General features: G+C 41.2%; 1 protein-coding gene across 1 annotated transcript in view; it reads left to right on the forward strand.

Moving 5' to 3' along the window:
- The window catches only part of SLC29A3 (solute carrier family 29 member 3), a 38,523-nt gene extending 23,388 nt beyond the window's left edge, over positions 1-15,135 (forward strand). Inside the window, exons 3-6 of the mRNA XM_063307520.1 lie at positions 4,085-4,167; positions 9,864-10,090; positions 11,781-11,943; positions 14,268-15,135. Coding sequence (XP_063163590.1) covers positions 4,085-4,167; positions 9,864-10,090; positions 11,781-11,943; positions 14,268-14,943 — 1,149 coding nt within the window. The 3' untranslated portion in view covers positions 14,944-15,135. The remainder of the gene's footprint in view (positions 1-4,084; positions 4,168-9,863; positions 10,091-11,780; positions 11,944-14,267) is intronic.
- The last annotated feature ends 945 nt before the right edge of the window (positions 15,136-16,080 follow it).

Raw genomic sequence — 16,080 nt, forward strand, 5'->3', positions numbered from 1 at the left:
GGATACAGTTAGTCCTTGACTTAAGACCATGCATTTAATAACTGCCCGAAGTTATGATGGCACTGAACAAAAAGTGACTTATGACTGGTCCTCGCACTTATGATCATCGCAGTGTCCCCATGGTCATATGGCCAAAATTTGGGCACTTGGCAACGGGCGTGTATTTGTGACAGTTGCAGCATCCCTGGATCACAGCATCCCTGGGTCACATGATTGCCATTTGCAACCTTCCCAGATGTCTTCCAACAAGCAAAGTCAATAGGGGAAGCCAGATTCCCTTAATGATCACATGATTCACTTAATGACCATGGTGATTCACTTAATGACCACAGTTTAAAAAGTTCGTGAAATTGGGGGTGACTCAGTTAATGACCACATCTCTTAGTGATGGAAATTCTGGTCCCAATTGTGGTTGTAAATCAAGGACTACCTGTATTTGGAATCATCAAAGGCCAATCTCCTAATATTCTAATCCAAACAACCTGTTTTTTTTTAATAGTCTTATAGAAGCAGCTCTTAAGACTAAATACAATAATAATAATCAAAAGTTTTATAAAACAATAAATTAAAGCAATCAACTGGCAAATATTAAAACAGCAGATAACGAACATGCTTAACATACCACTATATGAAGGGGCACTAGTGAGCTTACCTCTGAGTAAATATGTAATATATTGCCCTCCTATGAGGCTAGGCAGTCTCTGTGCCTTCACAGCTGGTTCTGGTGATGCAAAACTCAAATATGGTTTGCAGTAAGTGGGCTCTGCAACATCTTCTTTTGTAGACAAAGAAGGCTGTACTGCAGGCATACACAGAAAATTAGAGAGTCCTTTCATGATACTTGCATGGACTTGGGGGATACAAATAATGCCTGAAGTTGAAAAAAGTCATCCTAGAAGAAAGTAGGGGGTATAAAATGTTTGTTTGGGTGCAGAATTTTGTCATCTGAGTGTCTCAGTATTACTTAAAGGGCTTTAATTGCGAAGACAGGCCAAGGAATGTGTGAGTAATAACTTAAATCTCAAAGACCATTTTATTTCATGTAGAACATTTTTTAAATGTTATCTTTCAGTCATGTAAGATTCAGGATGGCTTATACACTAAATGCAGTAATCATATATCCTGGATTTTGTTTTCTCTCTTGAAAACAGGAAAGCTGATTTCAGGTAGCATCTAAATGCTACCACTGAACCTTTTCCCTCATCCTAGGCAACCGTCTTACTGATTGGTTATTTTCTTTTGGTTCTGAAGTGTCGGCTACCTGCTAAGGTTGAACTATAGGAATGCTTTAAATGTATTTCTGAAGATGGAGTTACACAGACAAGTGTCTCCAATGAAGAACTTGGCAGTCCGTAAAGAATCAGACATTCCTTCAGGGTTCCTGAACCCAGATTTGGAGCTTCCTAAATTTGTTGGGATTACGTTCACTATAGTATCTGAGCCACCCTGTAAGATACCAGGTTGTGCAAAACTGATTTGAGGCTTTAGAGATCCAAAACTGTCTTTTGAATTATGATGGAGAGAATCTGACAACCACTGTTGATCTTTCATTGCTAGCAAGATATAGTCAGTCTCTCTTCCCCAAATCTTGACATCTCTTCTGTCAACTGATGTTTCTGAATGGTCCTCATTAATAGGAAATGTAGATAATCCATCCAATTATGCCTGTAGCTAATTCCATTAAAAAAAAAAGTAGTCCTGCCTGCTGTGATCCTTATCATCACTTTTGAACCCCTCCTAAGCCCAGTTCAAAGCCAGGTCAACCGAACGGTGAATCTCAGCAGCTGATGGTTTTCACAGCAGTGGAAATCTTCATCTTTTCATCTTGGTTTTGGAGCTGGCTAGGGAGCACCGATTGGGGAAGAGTTCATGGGCCTTGCACAGAGTCGTTAGAAGCAGGACTCTGAACTTGGCCATCTGAAGATAAGCTCACAACAGTGAGGTATTCCTGGCTCCAACCTGCTTGCCGCTGCTAATTTCATGCCCTGTGATCCAGGTAACGCTCTAATGCTTGCTTCGTCACCCAGGGCTTCGGCTACTTTTTTTAGCTCAGCGGGAGCCCAGAGCTGCCTCTGCTGCTGAATTTAAGCTGACTAAAAAGCTACCTTGCCAAAGCATCTAGGCTGGACAAGGCTGGCTTTTCATGAAAACCACTTTGCTGTTTGGGGAAGACAAACATAGGTGCACTTAAGTATCCAGTATTATTACCTGTACGGAGATATTATTCTGTTTGGATCAAAAGTAGTTCAATACTAACAGGCCATTCCATCACCGTACAACACCTTAGATTTTGTTTAGAATGCTAGTCACTGACAGTTTGGAGGGCTGATGTAGGACTTGTTCGTTGGGGAAAAATAATCGAGCCAGCTTCTTCGCAATGTTTCCGAGCAAACTTTGCACACAGATATTCACATCAGGATTTTGCATGTTCTTGCCTTTCTAAATGAAGGAAGGGGAATCAGAGAGAATTAAGCAACAGAGCTTGAGATGGCTTTCTTGATGTGTAGGCCTCCCAGATTACATCCTGTAAATAAATCAGGGCAAGTTACTAGCAGATAAAAGTATTTACTGGACTGTCTGAATCATAATGAGCCAATGTTAGTGATCTGTGAGATACCAAAGGCCTGAAGAAGCTTTCCCCAATCTTTGAAAAGCCTCCTTGCCTAAAAAAGCAGGGAAGCTTTGATAAACAGATCTTCAGCATGCTTTGGAATGCTGCCACAGATGCTGGTAGGTGCAAACAAACTAGTTTTTGTGAATTTCAGCACATTTTCTACCTATCTTAGTAGTCACAAGTGCTAGAATTGGACTACTTCTAAATGGTGATTGGCAGCCAAACACCATATTGAGTTTAATTTGTAGCATGGGAGTGCATAACCTTTTTCAGGATGAGAGCCATACTAGGACTTAGTGGAGAATACCTGGAGCCCCAAGTGAGGAAGACCAGATAAAAACTTAAGTATAATTTAATATAATGTTAACTAAATGCATTTAAAATTATTGATCCCTTTGCATTCATATTACATGTAAGATTAGAAATGAACTTTTGATAGCAATTGAAGAAAACAGTCTTCAGAGTTTGGAGATGTCCCAGGTTGTACACTCCTGATCTATAGGTGCACCTATCTATTGCTTTTTTTCACCCTTTTCTGTTGCAAGAGCTTCAAATGTTACTGAGATCTGCAACCCTTGGAGATGGGAAAGTTACACTTTCCCTTCCCATTTTCCCCATTATCATCAAGGGTGGAGCTCAATTTGAAGGGGGTATTCATTCATTCATTCATTCATTCATTCATTCATATAATTTATAAGCCATCCAACTCTCAGCAACTCCAGGCAGCTTTACCTTCTGGTAATGGCCACACAAAGGGACTTTTGCAGGGAGGGAATCATGACTGAGGTGAGAAGGGTTCCCAACACAATATAATCTTCATGATAATCAAGTGGACACATCCATAATGAAATTAAGAAAAACAAAAAACAGAAAACATGCAATGCATGTTTCCTCATTAGATGAAGTTTGCCTCTGGGAGTCTTAAGGCACTGAATTATGTGCATTGCACTACCGTCGGTGATTTGATGTTTGATTCTGTAGGAAAAAATTAGTCCTGGATGCAGCTTCAGTATTCCCAGTAAAAAATGTAAGTTCATCCCAAGCCAATGGCCAAAATATGAGGCTTCTCTAGCTATTAGCAGTAGTACCCCCATCTGTAGGTAGCCATTGTAGCCTCAATGCTAGGGTTCACATTATGTGCCTTACTGGTAATGGGGGTGGGAAGTTCTCTTTCTTCATTTAAGTTTCAGATAGTCATATGATGCATATTCCACCCAACAGCCTATTAAGAGTTCCTTTGAGGTAGCCAATGTGCTTTTCAGCAAAACCAACTAGAGGCTGGAGGTTTGATCATTTCGCAACATCTGCAGCCCCGTGAGTTTCAAAATGCCATGAAAATGTGATCTTGGGTCCCAGGATCTCAGTGTCTTTGGTTTGTGACAGAGAGATCTAGGGACAGGTCATGCCCTTGTTCTTTTTGCAGCATAGTTTTTAAAGCTCAATTTTGATGCTTGTTGCTTTTTTCCCTAGAACTTCTTTGAAAGCTACATTTCTGTGGCTTCCACTGTGCCTTCTGTCCTGAGCTTGATTGGGAACTTCCTGCTAGTCAACAAGTAAGTGTGATTGCATTAATCGCCCTACTTCCCTCCTCCCCTCTGCCCTCCCTCCTCGAGCCCTGGCCATGCCATGTCTCTCCCCAGGCTGCAGCATTAACCCAGCAGTGATTTAAAAGTCAAGCTAAAAACTCTTGATGGGCAAATGGGCTTAACCAGAAAATCCTCTACAGCAAAACTTCTCAAAGTCATAGCGTGTTATCTACTGTTGTCCTAAATTAAGATAGACCATATCCAAAATTGTTTAGATTATAACTTTTACTAGGTTAATGGAGGCTGCTCCAAACAGATGTTCTCCAAGTGGACTACAATTAATCATGCTGGGCAATATCAGAAGGAAGGGTTGTGAAATGTATGGGAAAGATGAGAATCAGCAAGAACTTAACGAAGACTACAGTGGCCTCAAATTCAGCAGCTGTCTGCTGGGTAAAGAGGAAGGAGACCACAGACGGAACTGTGGTCAACTTCTCCTGACAGACTTAGCTGTCAGCAGTGAAATGGAAGTCAAGAAAGGCTTGATTGCTAATTCAAACAGGAGTGAACTATTTGAAGACAGCATGGTTGCTGGCTGAGCAGTTTATCCCTCTGATACGCAAAATAAAAGTAGGTCACTGTTTTCGAAGGGGAAGACCGGATGGAGCGATCAGCACTTTTCTCCTATCATTGTTCCTACATGATCCCTGTGTTTTACAGCTGGAGGGAGGGGACACTGTTTAGGGAATGGATAGCACAGGAAAAGAGATGTGAAAAATGGAAAGTGCAAAAATCATACACATCAAAAGTTGGAAGTGCTGTGATCTCAGGATTGAGAATCCTATACCCAGCACCAAACCTCTGTTTTGCATTTCTTCACTGCTCTTTTAAGACAGAATGCTCTGACACCACCAACTTACATTTTGGCATGAGAATGCTTGCCCAATCAAAAATGCAATCCAAACACCACCTTTTGAAAGGTCTCTATGTGCTTAGGTGGGTTCTAAAGAGAGTGTGGGTCATTTAGGAGACAAAATCTTGGGATTTGGTAGATGATCCCAAGGCAGGTTAGTTATCTACCTAAGCATGATAGAAAAAGGTAGAAGCTTTGAGGGGTTGGAAGATTTCCACTCTATTTCAATTTAAATATTTCTATTTCAACATAAATATTTCTATTTTGTTTTCTTGCAGCCATGCCTTTTCCCAGGTCTAAAACCCTGGAGTTGTAGGTAATTATAATTCAGAACGTCTGCAAGGCAGTGGTTTCAGGAAAGTTGCACTTAAAAGATTCAGTTTTTCAATTCCTTTCTTTAAATCATTCTTAACTTTGTTTGCATGCAGATTTTGTGTATGTTCAATAGGTGGAAGCTAGGTTTGGCAGGACACTGAAGGATACTTCTTTTTTTTTTTAATCCCTCACCACCCGTCACTGAGGGAACTAGACAAAGTACCCAGAAGAGCAGAATTCTGGGAGTTGAAGTCCACACATCTTAAAGTCGCCACGGTTGAGAAACACTGCAGTAGGGCCTCCCTCCCTTCTGGGTGGAAATCTTTGCAAGAGAACCCCAGGGAGGCAATTCCTTGATTCCCTACTGAGAGGGAACTTGGGCATCTCAGTTTCTGTCCTTCTGATGTTCCACTTAGGATGCTTAATACCACCTTCATTTTTCCACATATTGATAGAAAATCATCTGACTGTCACAAGAAAGTCACAGTGTACCTGCTGAAGCCTAAGTGTTGATACTGGAGAAAGCCCTCCTTTGCTTAAATGGCATTCTCTGTCGAAAAATGCCCCCATTATTTCTCTTACTGTGGCTGTTCTTATTTGCAGAATTCCTAAAATGGAGAATTAAATGATCTCCACCCACAGTTCCATGAAGGAAAGCTGACCCAGAGACCTGAACATTCTGATATATTCTCTAGCTTAGAAATCCATTTCACAAAACCCATTATGCGCTTAATGCATTACATTTTAAACGTAGCATTCATTTATCTTTGGCACATTGTTGATTCTGCTGAGTGGCGCATCCATAATCAATAAGTGTTTTATTATGCTAAGTTTTCAGCATCATAAATACACATGAGTCTGGCTTGCATTTATGGAAACTCCCAGGAAAATTGGTTCTCTGTAGCTCAGTTGCCTCCAGAAATTAACTTAACACTACTCCGTGCTGCATCCTTGTTAAGGGGCCCCGTGATAATTAAAAATGTGATGATGGGTCTGAACTGGATCTCATGCCTAACTTTTTTTGTAGGATTAAGGTAAGAAAGAAACGGAGCAGCCCTGGGTTGTCCATAAAACTAGCATTTCTTTTTGACCAGGAATAATTCATTTTGTTTGCTTGTTGTATTTCTTTAAAACTATCTGTTCAAACAGGTTGGGTTTATCAAGAGGCCTTGAGCCAGGCAGGCAACATTTCTAACTTTTGCAGTCCCATGGCATGAAGTATATTTCATTCAAAGTCCCTTCGAGAAAGGCGTTTATCATAACAGGATGTTTAAGCCAGGGCTTTATCCTTGAAGGCTAAATCACTTACCTTTTCTTTGCAAGATCTTGGTCACTTTCTACCTTTTCTCTTTCCCAGTCCTCTCACTTGAAGGAATTGTAGTTAAGGCTGCAGTACCTATAATTTTCCAGGTGGGTGGGTGGGTAGGTGGGTGGATGGAAGGAAGGAAGGAAGGTTTTAAAAGTAACTTTTTAAAAAGTTTTTTAAAAGTAACTATAACTTTCCTGTTTAAATAGCTAATTATCTGGTGGCCATAATATATTTAGGTTATTTGTTTTTCTCCATGGCTTTTCTGCTTTTTTGTTATGGGTTCTTTGTAATTGTTTATTCACTCCTGAAAATGTGCATTATATTACATATGTGGGGAAAATAGGAGGAGGAAGGAATATTAGGTATGTTCCCCGCCTTGAGTTATTTATAAAAATAATAAAGGTGGGATAGAAAATAAATAAAAAATAAAATAAAAAATATCCCCATCATACTGATCCTTTTGGGGGATAGGCAACTTTATGCAAAACATGAGAAGCATTTGCACTTCTTAAGATGTCTCCATCCTTTTTCTTCTGTTTAGTAAAAATTCTACCAAGCTACACAAATTCATTTACTTTTTCACCACTGATGTATAACTTGCAATCGTTCCTTCCATCTTCCCTTCAAATGCAACTGCTTTGGTCTTGGATACATTAATTTTCAGATCCTTACTCTTTGGTAGATCTGCAGTTTATCTAACATTCCTGGCCAATCTTTGAGGTTCTCAGCTACCAACACAGCATCTTCTGTACACAAAAGTGTATCTTTGGTCCTGTGCCCAACCAAAACATCTGTAATGTCACCACAAGCATTCCTTATACATGTATCTATAAACACATCAAACAACCAAGAGGACATCATTCTATTAGTGGTCAAATAGTACATTGGTTAAAATTTTTGACTGGATGTTAAGAGGAGGTTGGTTCAAAATGCAGCAGGAACTGAGAGCCAGGGTGTTGCAGTGGTTGAGATGTTAGACTAGGAACAGGGAGATCTGGGTTCTAGACAGCCATAGAAGCTCACTAACACCTTTAGGCCATCATTCTCTCTTGGCCCAATGTACCTCATAGGATAGTTGTTGTGGAGAAAAAAGGAAGACAGAGCATTAGGTACTCTACCAGGAGTTCTGACTCCTGTACAAAAGGCAGGATAGAAATCAAATGAACAAACACATCCTTGGGTTTATTTAGTGCTCAGTCATGAACTATTTGCTGAGTAGTTCATGTATTCTCACCAATGCTTTACCTCACCAGGTACTGCTTCTAATTGCATTCTACAATTAACATTACACTGCGTATTGAAGCAAAACTTTCCATAATTTGAACATGCCCTCTCTCATTCAGTAAACTTTCTCACATTCGTACGTTTGTCAATGACCTGCTAAAAGACAAAAATTGTGCCATGACTGACAGTTTTGCTCATTGACTGCTCTTACACCCTTACAATCAGAATTTTGCCCAATGCTTTTGAGGCACACATAACAAACTCACACACACCCATTCTCACTTGCTACCTTTACCTTTGTAAGGGGAACAGTCACAGCATTATTCCACTCATCAGGCACAGGTGCAACCTTCACACATGTTAAAAATGTCGCACGGCCACTCCCTAAGCAAACCACTCCCATCTTTTTCACATTTCTCTAGTTATGCCATCTACACTTGGCAATCTTCCCATTTTTCAGCATTCCCAAGCGCTTGAGTCTTCCTTTTCACCATCTTTTTCCCTGAACACTAACATTGATAGCATCTGTTTCAGTCCCATTCTTCAATTTATCACTATCATTCCCACACTACAATACTCCCAACATTCCTTCACTTCAGTTTCATCCCAAATACTTTCATCAGTTTTCTTTTTTATTGTGTTCAGTCTCCTGGAGGCCTCCACATCCACTTCCCAAACAAATTGTTATTTTCCTCAACAGCATTTTCTTATTTCTACCTGGGCCCTCACTTTCAAGGGGTCCATGAAGTCAAATAAATAAATATTTTAAAATTTCTCAGTTTTGACTTCTAATACAGTAAATATTGATAGATATAAACCACATAAACCAAAGCTCTGTTTTAAACATTTTCCAGACAGGACTCATATTTTTTCCTTCCTATGGCCGTTCTACTTTCATTTCTTTCCTTTTCTCCCCTGTCCATTTTTCCCCCAAATCCACTATTGACAGTACCAAAAATCTAGAACTTCCCATCAGGGATTTCCTCTTTCTAGCTATGTAGCTTCCTTTAAGTGTTTGGAAAATTCTCATCAGGAAAAGCAGTCATAAGTAGAAGTTAAGAATTTTTAATTTGTAGAAAAGAACATTAATTTGCAGTACAAAGGCTGCATTCAGTCATATGGCATTTCTTAATTAAGCACATGAAAGAAAATCAGTGTTCAGTTTATCTCAGCATCTAATTTCTTATCCTCTTTGTCCTACTGTATTCAGCCTTTCCTTTCTACCATGTGTCTTTCCCATGGTAAAAAACTTAACGGTTTAATACTTCTGTAAGCTTCTCAATTGCACAGAGCACTTGAGTGAGAAAGCGATGTTCTGACTGGATAGTAGAACTAGAACCAAGCATTTCTTGGTTAGGCTTCTTCGTTTATGATGCTGCAGTTCTTTAATAAAATGTATATTCGTTACGTTTTCTTCTGTATGGTACAGGTAATCCTCACCTGATGACAACAATTGGGACCAGAATTTAGGTCGCTAAGCAATGTGGTTGTTAAGTGAATCCAGACCCGATTTTACAGCCATTTTTGTGGTGGTTGTTAAGCAAATCTCATGGCTGTTAAGCGAACCACAAGGTTGTTAAGCGAACCACAAGGTTCCCTATTGATTTTGCTTATTGGAAGCTGGCTGGGAAGGTAAAAAGTGGTGATCACATGACTGCTGGACGCTGCAACCCTCATAAATGAGCGATGGTTGCCAAGTGTCTGGATTGTGGTCATGTGACTGCAGGGATGGTGCAATGGTTGTAAGTGCAAGGAGTGGTCATAAGTTGTTTTTTCAGTGCCATCATAACTCCATATGGTCATTAAACAAATGGTTGTTAAGCGAGGACTACCGGTATATAAACTGGCTCTTTCAAAGCAAAGGACTCTTTGCTGAGGTATATATACAATCTCAGGGCTGGAGAGAAACCTAGGGGATGGTTGGTAAGCAACTGCATACCAGCTCTTTTGTTTCTTCTCCAGGGTCTCTGTCAATGTCCGTATTCTCTCCTCCTTGGCTGTCATGCTGGCTGTCTTCCTGGTGATCACTGTGCTGGTCAAAGTGGACACTTCTGCTTGGACTCTGTGGTTTTTTATACTCACCATCGTTTGCGTAGCTGTCGTCAGCAGCGCTGCCACCGTCTTCATCAGCAGCATCTTTGGCTTGTCGGGATGCTTTCCCATGCAGAATTCCCAGGCACTGATTTCAGGTTTGGTCTTTTTCTTTTCTTTTCTTTTTTTTTGATACTTCAATAAATTGGTCCTTGTAGCAGGTTGGTAGGATTCCTTCAGTACCATGTCCTATGATGCTGCTTGTGTTAACACGGACCCATGACTTTGCACTGAAGGTTTTGCCTGCTTGTGCTAATGTGACAATTATTTCAGTCTCAGTGACACTTTTAACCTAGCTGACTTCTAAAATAGCCGTACACCTCTCTGAAGAGGAAATATAAAAGAAAATTTATGTAAGAATTCATCTTTCTTCTTATTCTCTCATTTTTTTGCATTTCTTTTGGGTGGTTTAACTTTTTATATTGAAAGAAAACATTTGCATTCATCTCCGTGTTTGTTTATATTTTGGGGGGCAAAATGAAGCTTTGCATTGTCTCATTTGATATTCACATTAATGCTCATCTCCATAACTGATGAGTTCCAAGTTTGCAGCTATGAATGATGAGTCCCCTTGAGGTTTAGCGGAGATGGATGACACTGGAAATGCAATGTGAGAATTTAAGAAATGGTGGGGGGAGAAGGGAAGAGATAAAAATCGATCTGGAGTTTTTTGACTTTCGTTTCTGGACCACAGCCACAAATGTTGTTAAGGGTTGACCCCTGCTGGAGATTTTCACCACAGCCCTTTTTGGAAGCCTTCCAGCACTTAATTGTGCATTATCATAACTTTATTTTATTATGACTATAAAAAAGAAAGTCATACCATGTGCTAATAAACCTTTGCTTTGTGTACTTAAACATCTTTCTGGCAAAAATGGGAGGTCAAAGGACACTATCATAAGACCACCCTAATTAGTGATATTTCTGTTTATACATATTTGATCCATAGAGCTAAAATTAATGTATATTTCTACACAAAAAAGTGATTTGAACTCTTGGTTATCTATCACTTTTCTTTATGAAATTGTCACCCAAATATGGCTGGTAATCTCAAGATTTTGAAAGCCTGAGATTCAACTGCAGAATCTCTAGAATCCATGATCAAGGTCAGTGAAAAATAATGTTCTCGTCTGTTTTCAGAAATAGTTTTATTTAGCTTCCTCAGAGGTTATTTTTGAAATTCCCACCAGTTTCAAAAGCAGCTTGCTTTTTATAGCAAGGGAGTTCCCCTGCTCTGGTGATAGATAAATGAATCCATCTTACCTTTTGATATATTTAATCCCTTTACACACATTTGCGTGTGTTAAAAAAAAAACATGCACAGCAACTAATCTTGCTTTTATTGCTCAGATTCTACAACTGTCTCATTTGTGCACATGTGTGTGTGTGTGTGTGTGTGTGCCATTTTGCTGATAAGCAACCAAGAAATCTGTATGAACTTAAAAATGACCTTGGCCTGACCTTATGTGCACATTCATGGAACGGTATGGGAATACACTCACAGTAATTGGAACAAAAGATAAGAGAGAAATCCATTGTGGGCATAATAAACAAAAACCTCAGGATTCCAGGCAAAGAATCTCTAACCATACAAATACAGCTGGGGCGACTGTCTTTAAGCTCCATTTCAGCCTCCTGCTCCACAATTCCATCTTGTCTGATTTGGCTGCCAAGCAGATTCTCATCCAACATGTTTCACTCTGACTTACCCAGCCTTGACATGAGCTTATTTCCACTTCATTGACATTTGTGCGTCTTCCTCCTCTCTCCCACGTCCTCATCATATAGGTCAGGCCATGGGGGGAACAGTGAGTGCCTTGGCATCAGTGGTGGATCTGGCAGCATCATCGGAAGTCACAAATAGTGCTCTGGCCTACTTCTTGATAGTGGACATCTTCATTGTCCTGTGCATTGTGATGTATCTGATCCTTCTCAAGCTGGAGTACTCCAGGTAACTAACATTGGTCCAGGAAGGTCAATACTCAGCCTAGACTTTTAATGGTTTAGCGCTAAGATATTTCACTCAGGATGCCATGAGACTGCCTTTTCGTGCAAGCCTCTCCTACTATAGCTAGGAAAAGTGTTACACAGTGCCTTTGCTGCTTCTGTCTCTGTTGCCTCTCCCCAGGCTGATCATCTTGGAATGAAAACATATGATTTATTACAGGTTGTGTTCTTTCCTTTTTCTCCCCTGCCCCAAGAAAACCCAGACATGGTGTGGATATAGTGGCAATGTAAGACTAACCCCAGTTTGGCGTCACTGAGTTCCTCGTGGTAGGAGTGGCTACCAGTCTTAACACTCAGACCACAATCTGTCTGGGTCTTCTAGCAGAACTGGATTTGGCATTTGTACAATGGCTATTATCCTTCTCCCCTGAGCAAGGAGAAGCACCAAGCCATCCTTAACTGATCTTGGAACCTAAACACAGTTAGCTCCAGTTCATTTAAGGGACCATTTGAGAATCCTAGGGCTCTGGGTTGAACTAGAAAGTTGGGGGAAAAAAACACCTTGAAAGTTATAGCAAACAACTTTCTCGATGCTGCCAAGAAAAGTATATGGATGCAGTCACCAGGACTGGAGCTAGATTTGAGGATGACGCTACTCTTTTTTCTTTTTTAATTATGCTTCTTGTTGCTGTCGATTTGTTTGCAATGTAACATGGTTGACAGCTCTTTCTTAAGTATCTTAGCCCTGTCCTGGCAAGTTTTCCAGCACCTGGTCGTTTTGAAATAATGAGCTCATGTTCTTTTACTCAACTGAGCAACTCAATTGAATTTGATTATTCCCCAATCCATTGTTCTCCAGATGTTATAAATTCCATGTTCCATAATTAGCTGATTAGCTTGGCCAGGAAGGTATTAATTTGAATTGTAGTTCCACACACACCTAGAGGTGACCAGATTAGAAAATATTGTTCTCTGAGCTGGTATGGGAAGTGCTTCAAACCTCTCCTATAATTTGATAAAGATTCAATATTTTCTCATGGGTTAAGGCCCATGCAGTGCATCTGTCAAAGCTGCATTCTTTAAGTTTAAGTGGTGGACATGCTCTGAAAATGGTTTCCAAAGTTGGGAATAGCCTCTTCCTAAATGAGTAACAACTTGAAGGGTTTTGCACCCTTTCCCCCAAAGACAATCATGGGCATACAACCATTTCTCTCCATACCTTGGCCTTTACTGATGGATTCTCATTTTTATATAGTTCTGCTTTATTTATAGATGCATTGTAAACCACTCAATTGTGGCAGACATACATCAAATAAATAAATGTTGAGATATGACCCTCTGCATCACAGAAAGCAATTTGTGACTGGAAATGAGCACTTCCATAGACCTTTATCCTATGTCCTCCACTGTAAACTGAAGAAAGTGTATGTGGGTTTGGATTGTGTTTTTGTTTTTTTTCCTAAGTTATATTATGAAACACTGCCAACAGACCCAAGGGGGGGGGGGGGAACAGGCGTAACCAGGCCTTTTCTTTGACTTGGAATGGCACCCCACAGTCTCTGGCAGAGGATTAACAGGCTATCTCTGATCCTTCAACTAGTACCAAAATGCAAAATGTATGCTCTGTGGGCCTGCTGTTAATCGCTATCCTTATGGATGTGTCATCAGATTAGGGTTATGCATTCTGATTAAGCCTAAAGTTTGTATTCCAAAGAGGCAAGTGAGCCCAGGGTGACAAAATAGGTGTGGACAGGGTAGAACTAATTTTGGCTTTAGCAGATGCTACCAGAATTGAATCAAATGAAGTTATGTGGTTGTTCCCCATGCATTTAAGAATTTTCCCCTTCTCCTCCACGAAAAAATAGAATTTGGTAATTTTGGAGAGACTTGGGGAGTGGCATCAAGGCTTCTGTAGAGTCCAGTCCCCTGCTCTGTTCAGGGAGCCAAATTAAAGCAACCCCCCTAAGATGGTAGTCCAGTCTCTGCATGAAAACATCCAGCAGAGCAGAGGATCCCACCTCCCTGGTCATTGGTTCCTCCATTTAACTGCTCTTACTGTTAGGTAGTTTTCCACTGAAACCAGCCTTCCTGAAACATGTAGTGTCCTCCATGCTGGGGTGATAGAGAAGAGGCCTAGAAGGCTCTGGGGAACAGCCCTAGAGCTGCAGAATTTGTAAGTCAGAAGCAACTGAACGACTAAAAGCAACAACAGATCATGAGCTCCTTTTCATTTCCTTCCTAATTTTCCCCTCTTGATTTCAGTTTTGATTTGTCTGTGTCTTTGTTTTTGTCTGACAATGTTTTTTCTTCCTGTCCCCCTTCTTTCAGGCATTACATTACAAGGCAGAAGAGCAGCACACTGCCACCAAATGCTTTGCCTGGCAGTTACTTGGAAGAGGAGGATATGGCTGCAGTTTCCGCCAGCCAGCTCTTGCCAGGCAGAAGCAATACGGGAAGAATCCCTCCTCTCTGGTTCATCTTGAAGAAGATTGGCATGTTAGGGTTCTGCGTCTTCTATGTCTACTTCATCTCGATCATCATTTTCCCTGCAATCTCATCCAGCATTGAGTCCATGAACAAGTTCTCAGGGAGCCTATGGACAGATAAATACTTCACCCCCCTCACTAGTTTCCTTCTGTATAATTTTGCTGACTGGTGTGGACGGCAGATCACTGTATGGATCCAGGTTCCTGGACCACATAGCAAGTGGCTACCTACTATGATTCTGCTGAGAACTGTTTTCATTCCAGTTTTTATGTTGTGCAACTACCAGCCTCGAATGCACATTGCAAAAGTAGTCTTTGCCCAGGATGTGTATCCGGTGGTGTTTATTGTGTTCCTGGGACTCAGCAATGGCTACCTGAGTACCCTATCAATTATATACGGTCCCAAAGTCACTCCTAAGGAACTGTCAGAGGCAGCAGGAGTGTTGATGATGCTCTTTCTGCAGGTGGGATTAGCACTAGGATCAGGCTTCTCAGTTCTTGTGGCCCATCTCATATAGATGGAAGGTTTCAGGCCACTCCTGAAACTTCACTACTCCAAGGACATTTTCAGAATGGCAGAGCAAGCACGGGCCAAGCCAGCCAGTGGAGTACTCTATTTCTTAGGAGTGGTGTAGGCTCTCTTGCCTCTGGTTGCACAGAAAAATCTTGGAAACGCACCACGAAATATAGGAGTGAAATTCAAAGCTTGGGATGTATTACGGAAGGTCTCCCACTTTTCTGGGAAGTGGGGTTTCTGTGAGTTCTAGTCCTGCCTTAGGCATGAAAGCCGGCTGGGTGACCTTGGGCCAGTCCCTCCCTCTCAGCCCAAGAGCCAATCAGGTGTGGTATGAGAGTTCTAGTCCCGCCTTAGGCATGAAAGCCGGCTGGGTGACCTTGGGCCAGTCACTCTCTCTCAGCCCAAGAGCCAATCAGGCGTAATAGGAGAGTTCTAGTCCCGCCTTAGGCATGAAAGCTGGCTGGGTGACCTTGGGCCAGTCACTCTCTCTCAGCCCAAGAGCCAATCAGGCGTAATAGGAGAGTTCTAGTCCCGCCTTAGGCATGAAAGCCGGCTGGGTGACCTTGGGCCAGTCACTCTCTCTCAACCCAAGAGCCAATCAGGCGTAATAGGGGAGTTCTAGTCCTGCCTTAGGCATGAAAGCTGGCTGGGTGACCTTGGGCCAGTCACTCTCTCTCAGCCCAAGAGCCAATCAGGCGTAATAGGAGAGTTCTAGTCCTGCCTTAGGCATGAAAGCTGGCTGGGTGACCTTGGGCCAGTCACTCTCTCTCAGCCCAAGAGCCAATCAGGCGTAATAGGAGAGTTCTAGTCCCACCTTAGGCATGAAAGCCGGCTGGGTGACCTTGGGCCAGTCACTCTCTGTCAGCCCAACCCACCTCACAGGGTGGTGGTTGTGGGGAAAAGAGGAGGAAGAAGAGCATTAGGTATGTTCACCACCTTGAGTTATTTATAAAAATAATAAAGGTGGGATAAAAATAATAAATAAATAAATGTCCATTCAGTTAGCAATACGACACATGTATCTTCACAGGTTTATGACCAGTGGAGACAGTGGTGTTTTTCTAAGGAAATAAGGAATTAGATTCTGGATTCTAATGTGTTTACTAAAATCAGTCTTTTAAATTACTCAAAATAACAA

The sequence above is a fragment of the Candoia aspera genome, chromosome 6, assembly GCF_035149785.1.
Source record: "Candoia aspera isolate rCanAsp1 chromosome 6, rCanAsp1.hap2, whole genome shotgun sequence".
Lineage (NCBI taxonomy): Eukaryota > Metazoa > Chordata > Lepidosauria > Squamata > Boidae > Candoia > Candoia aspera.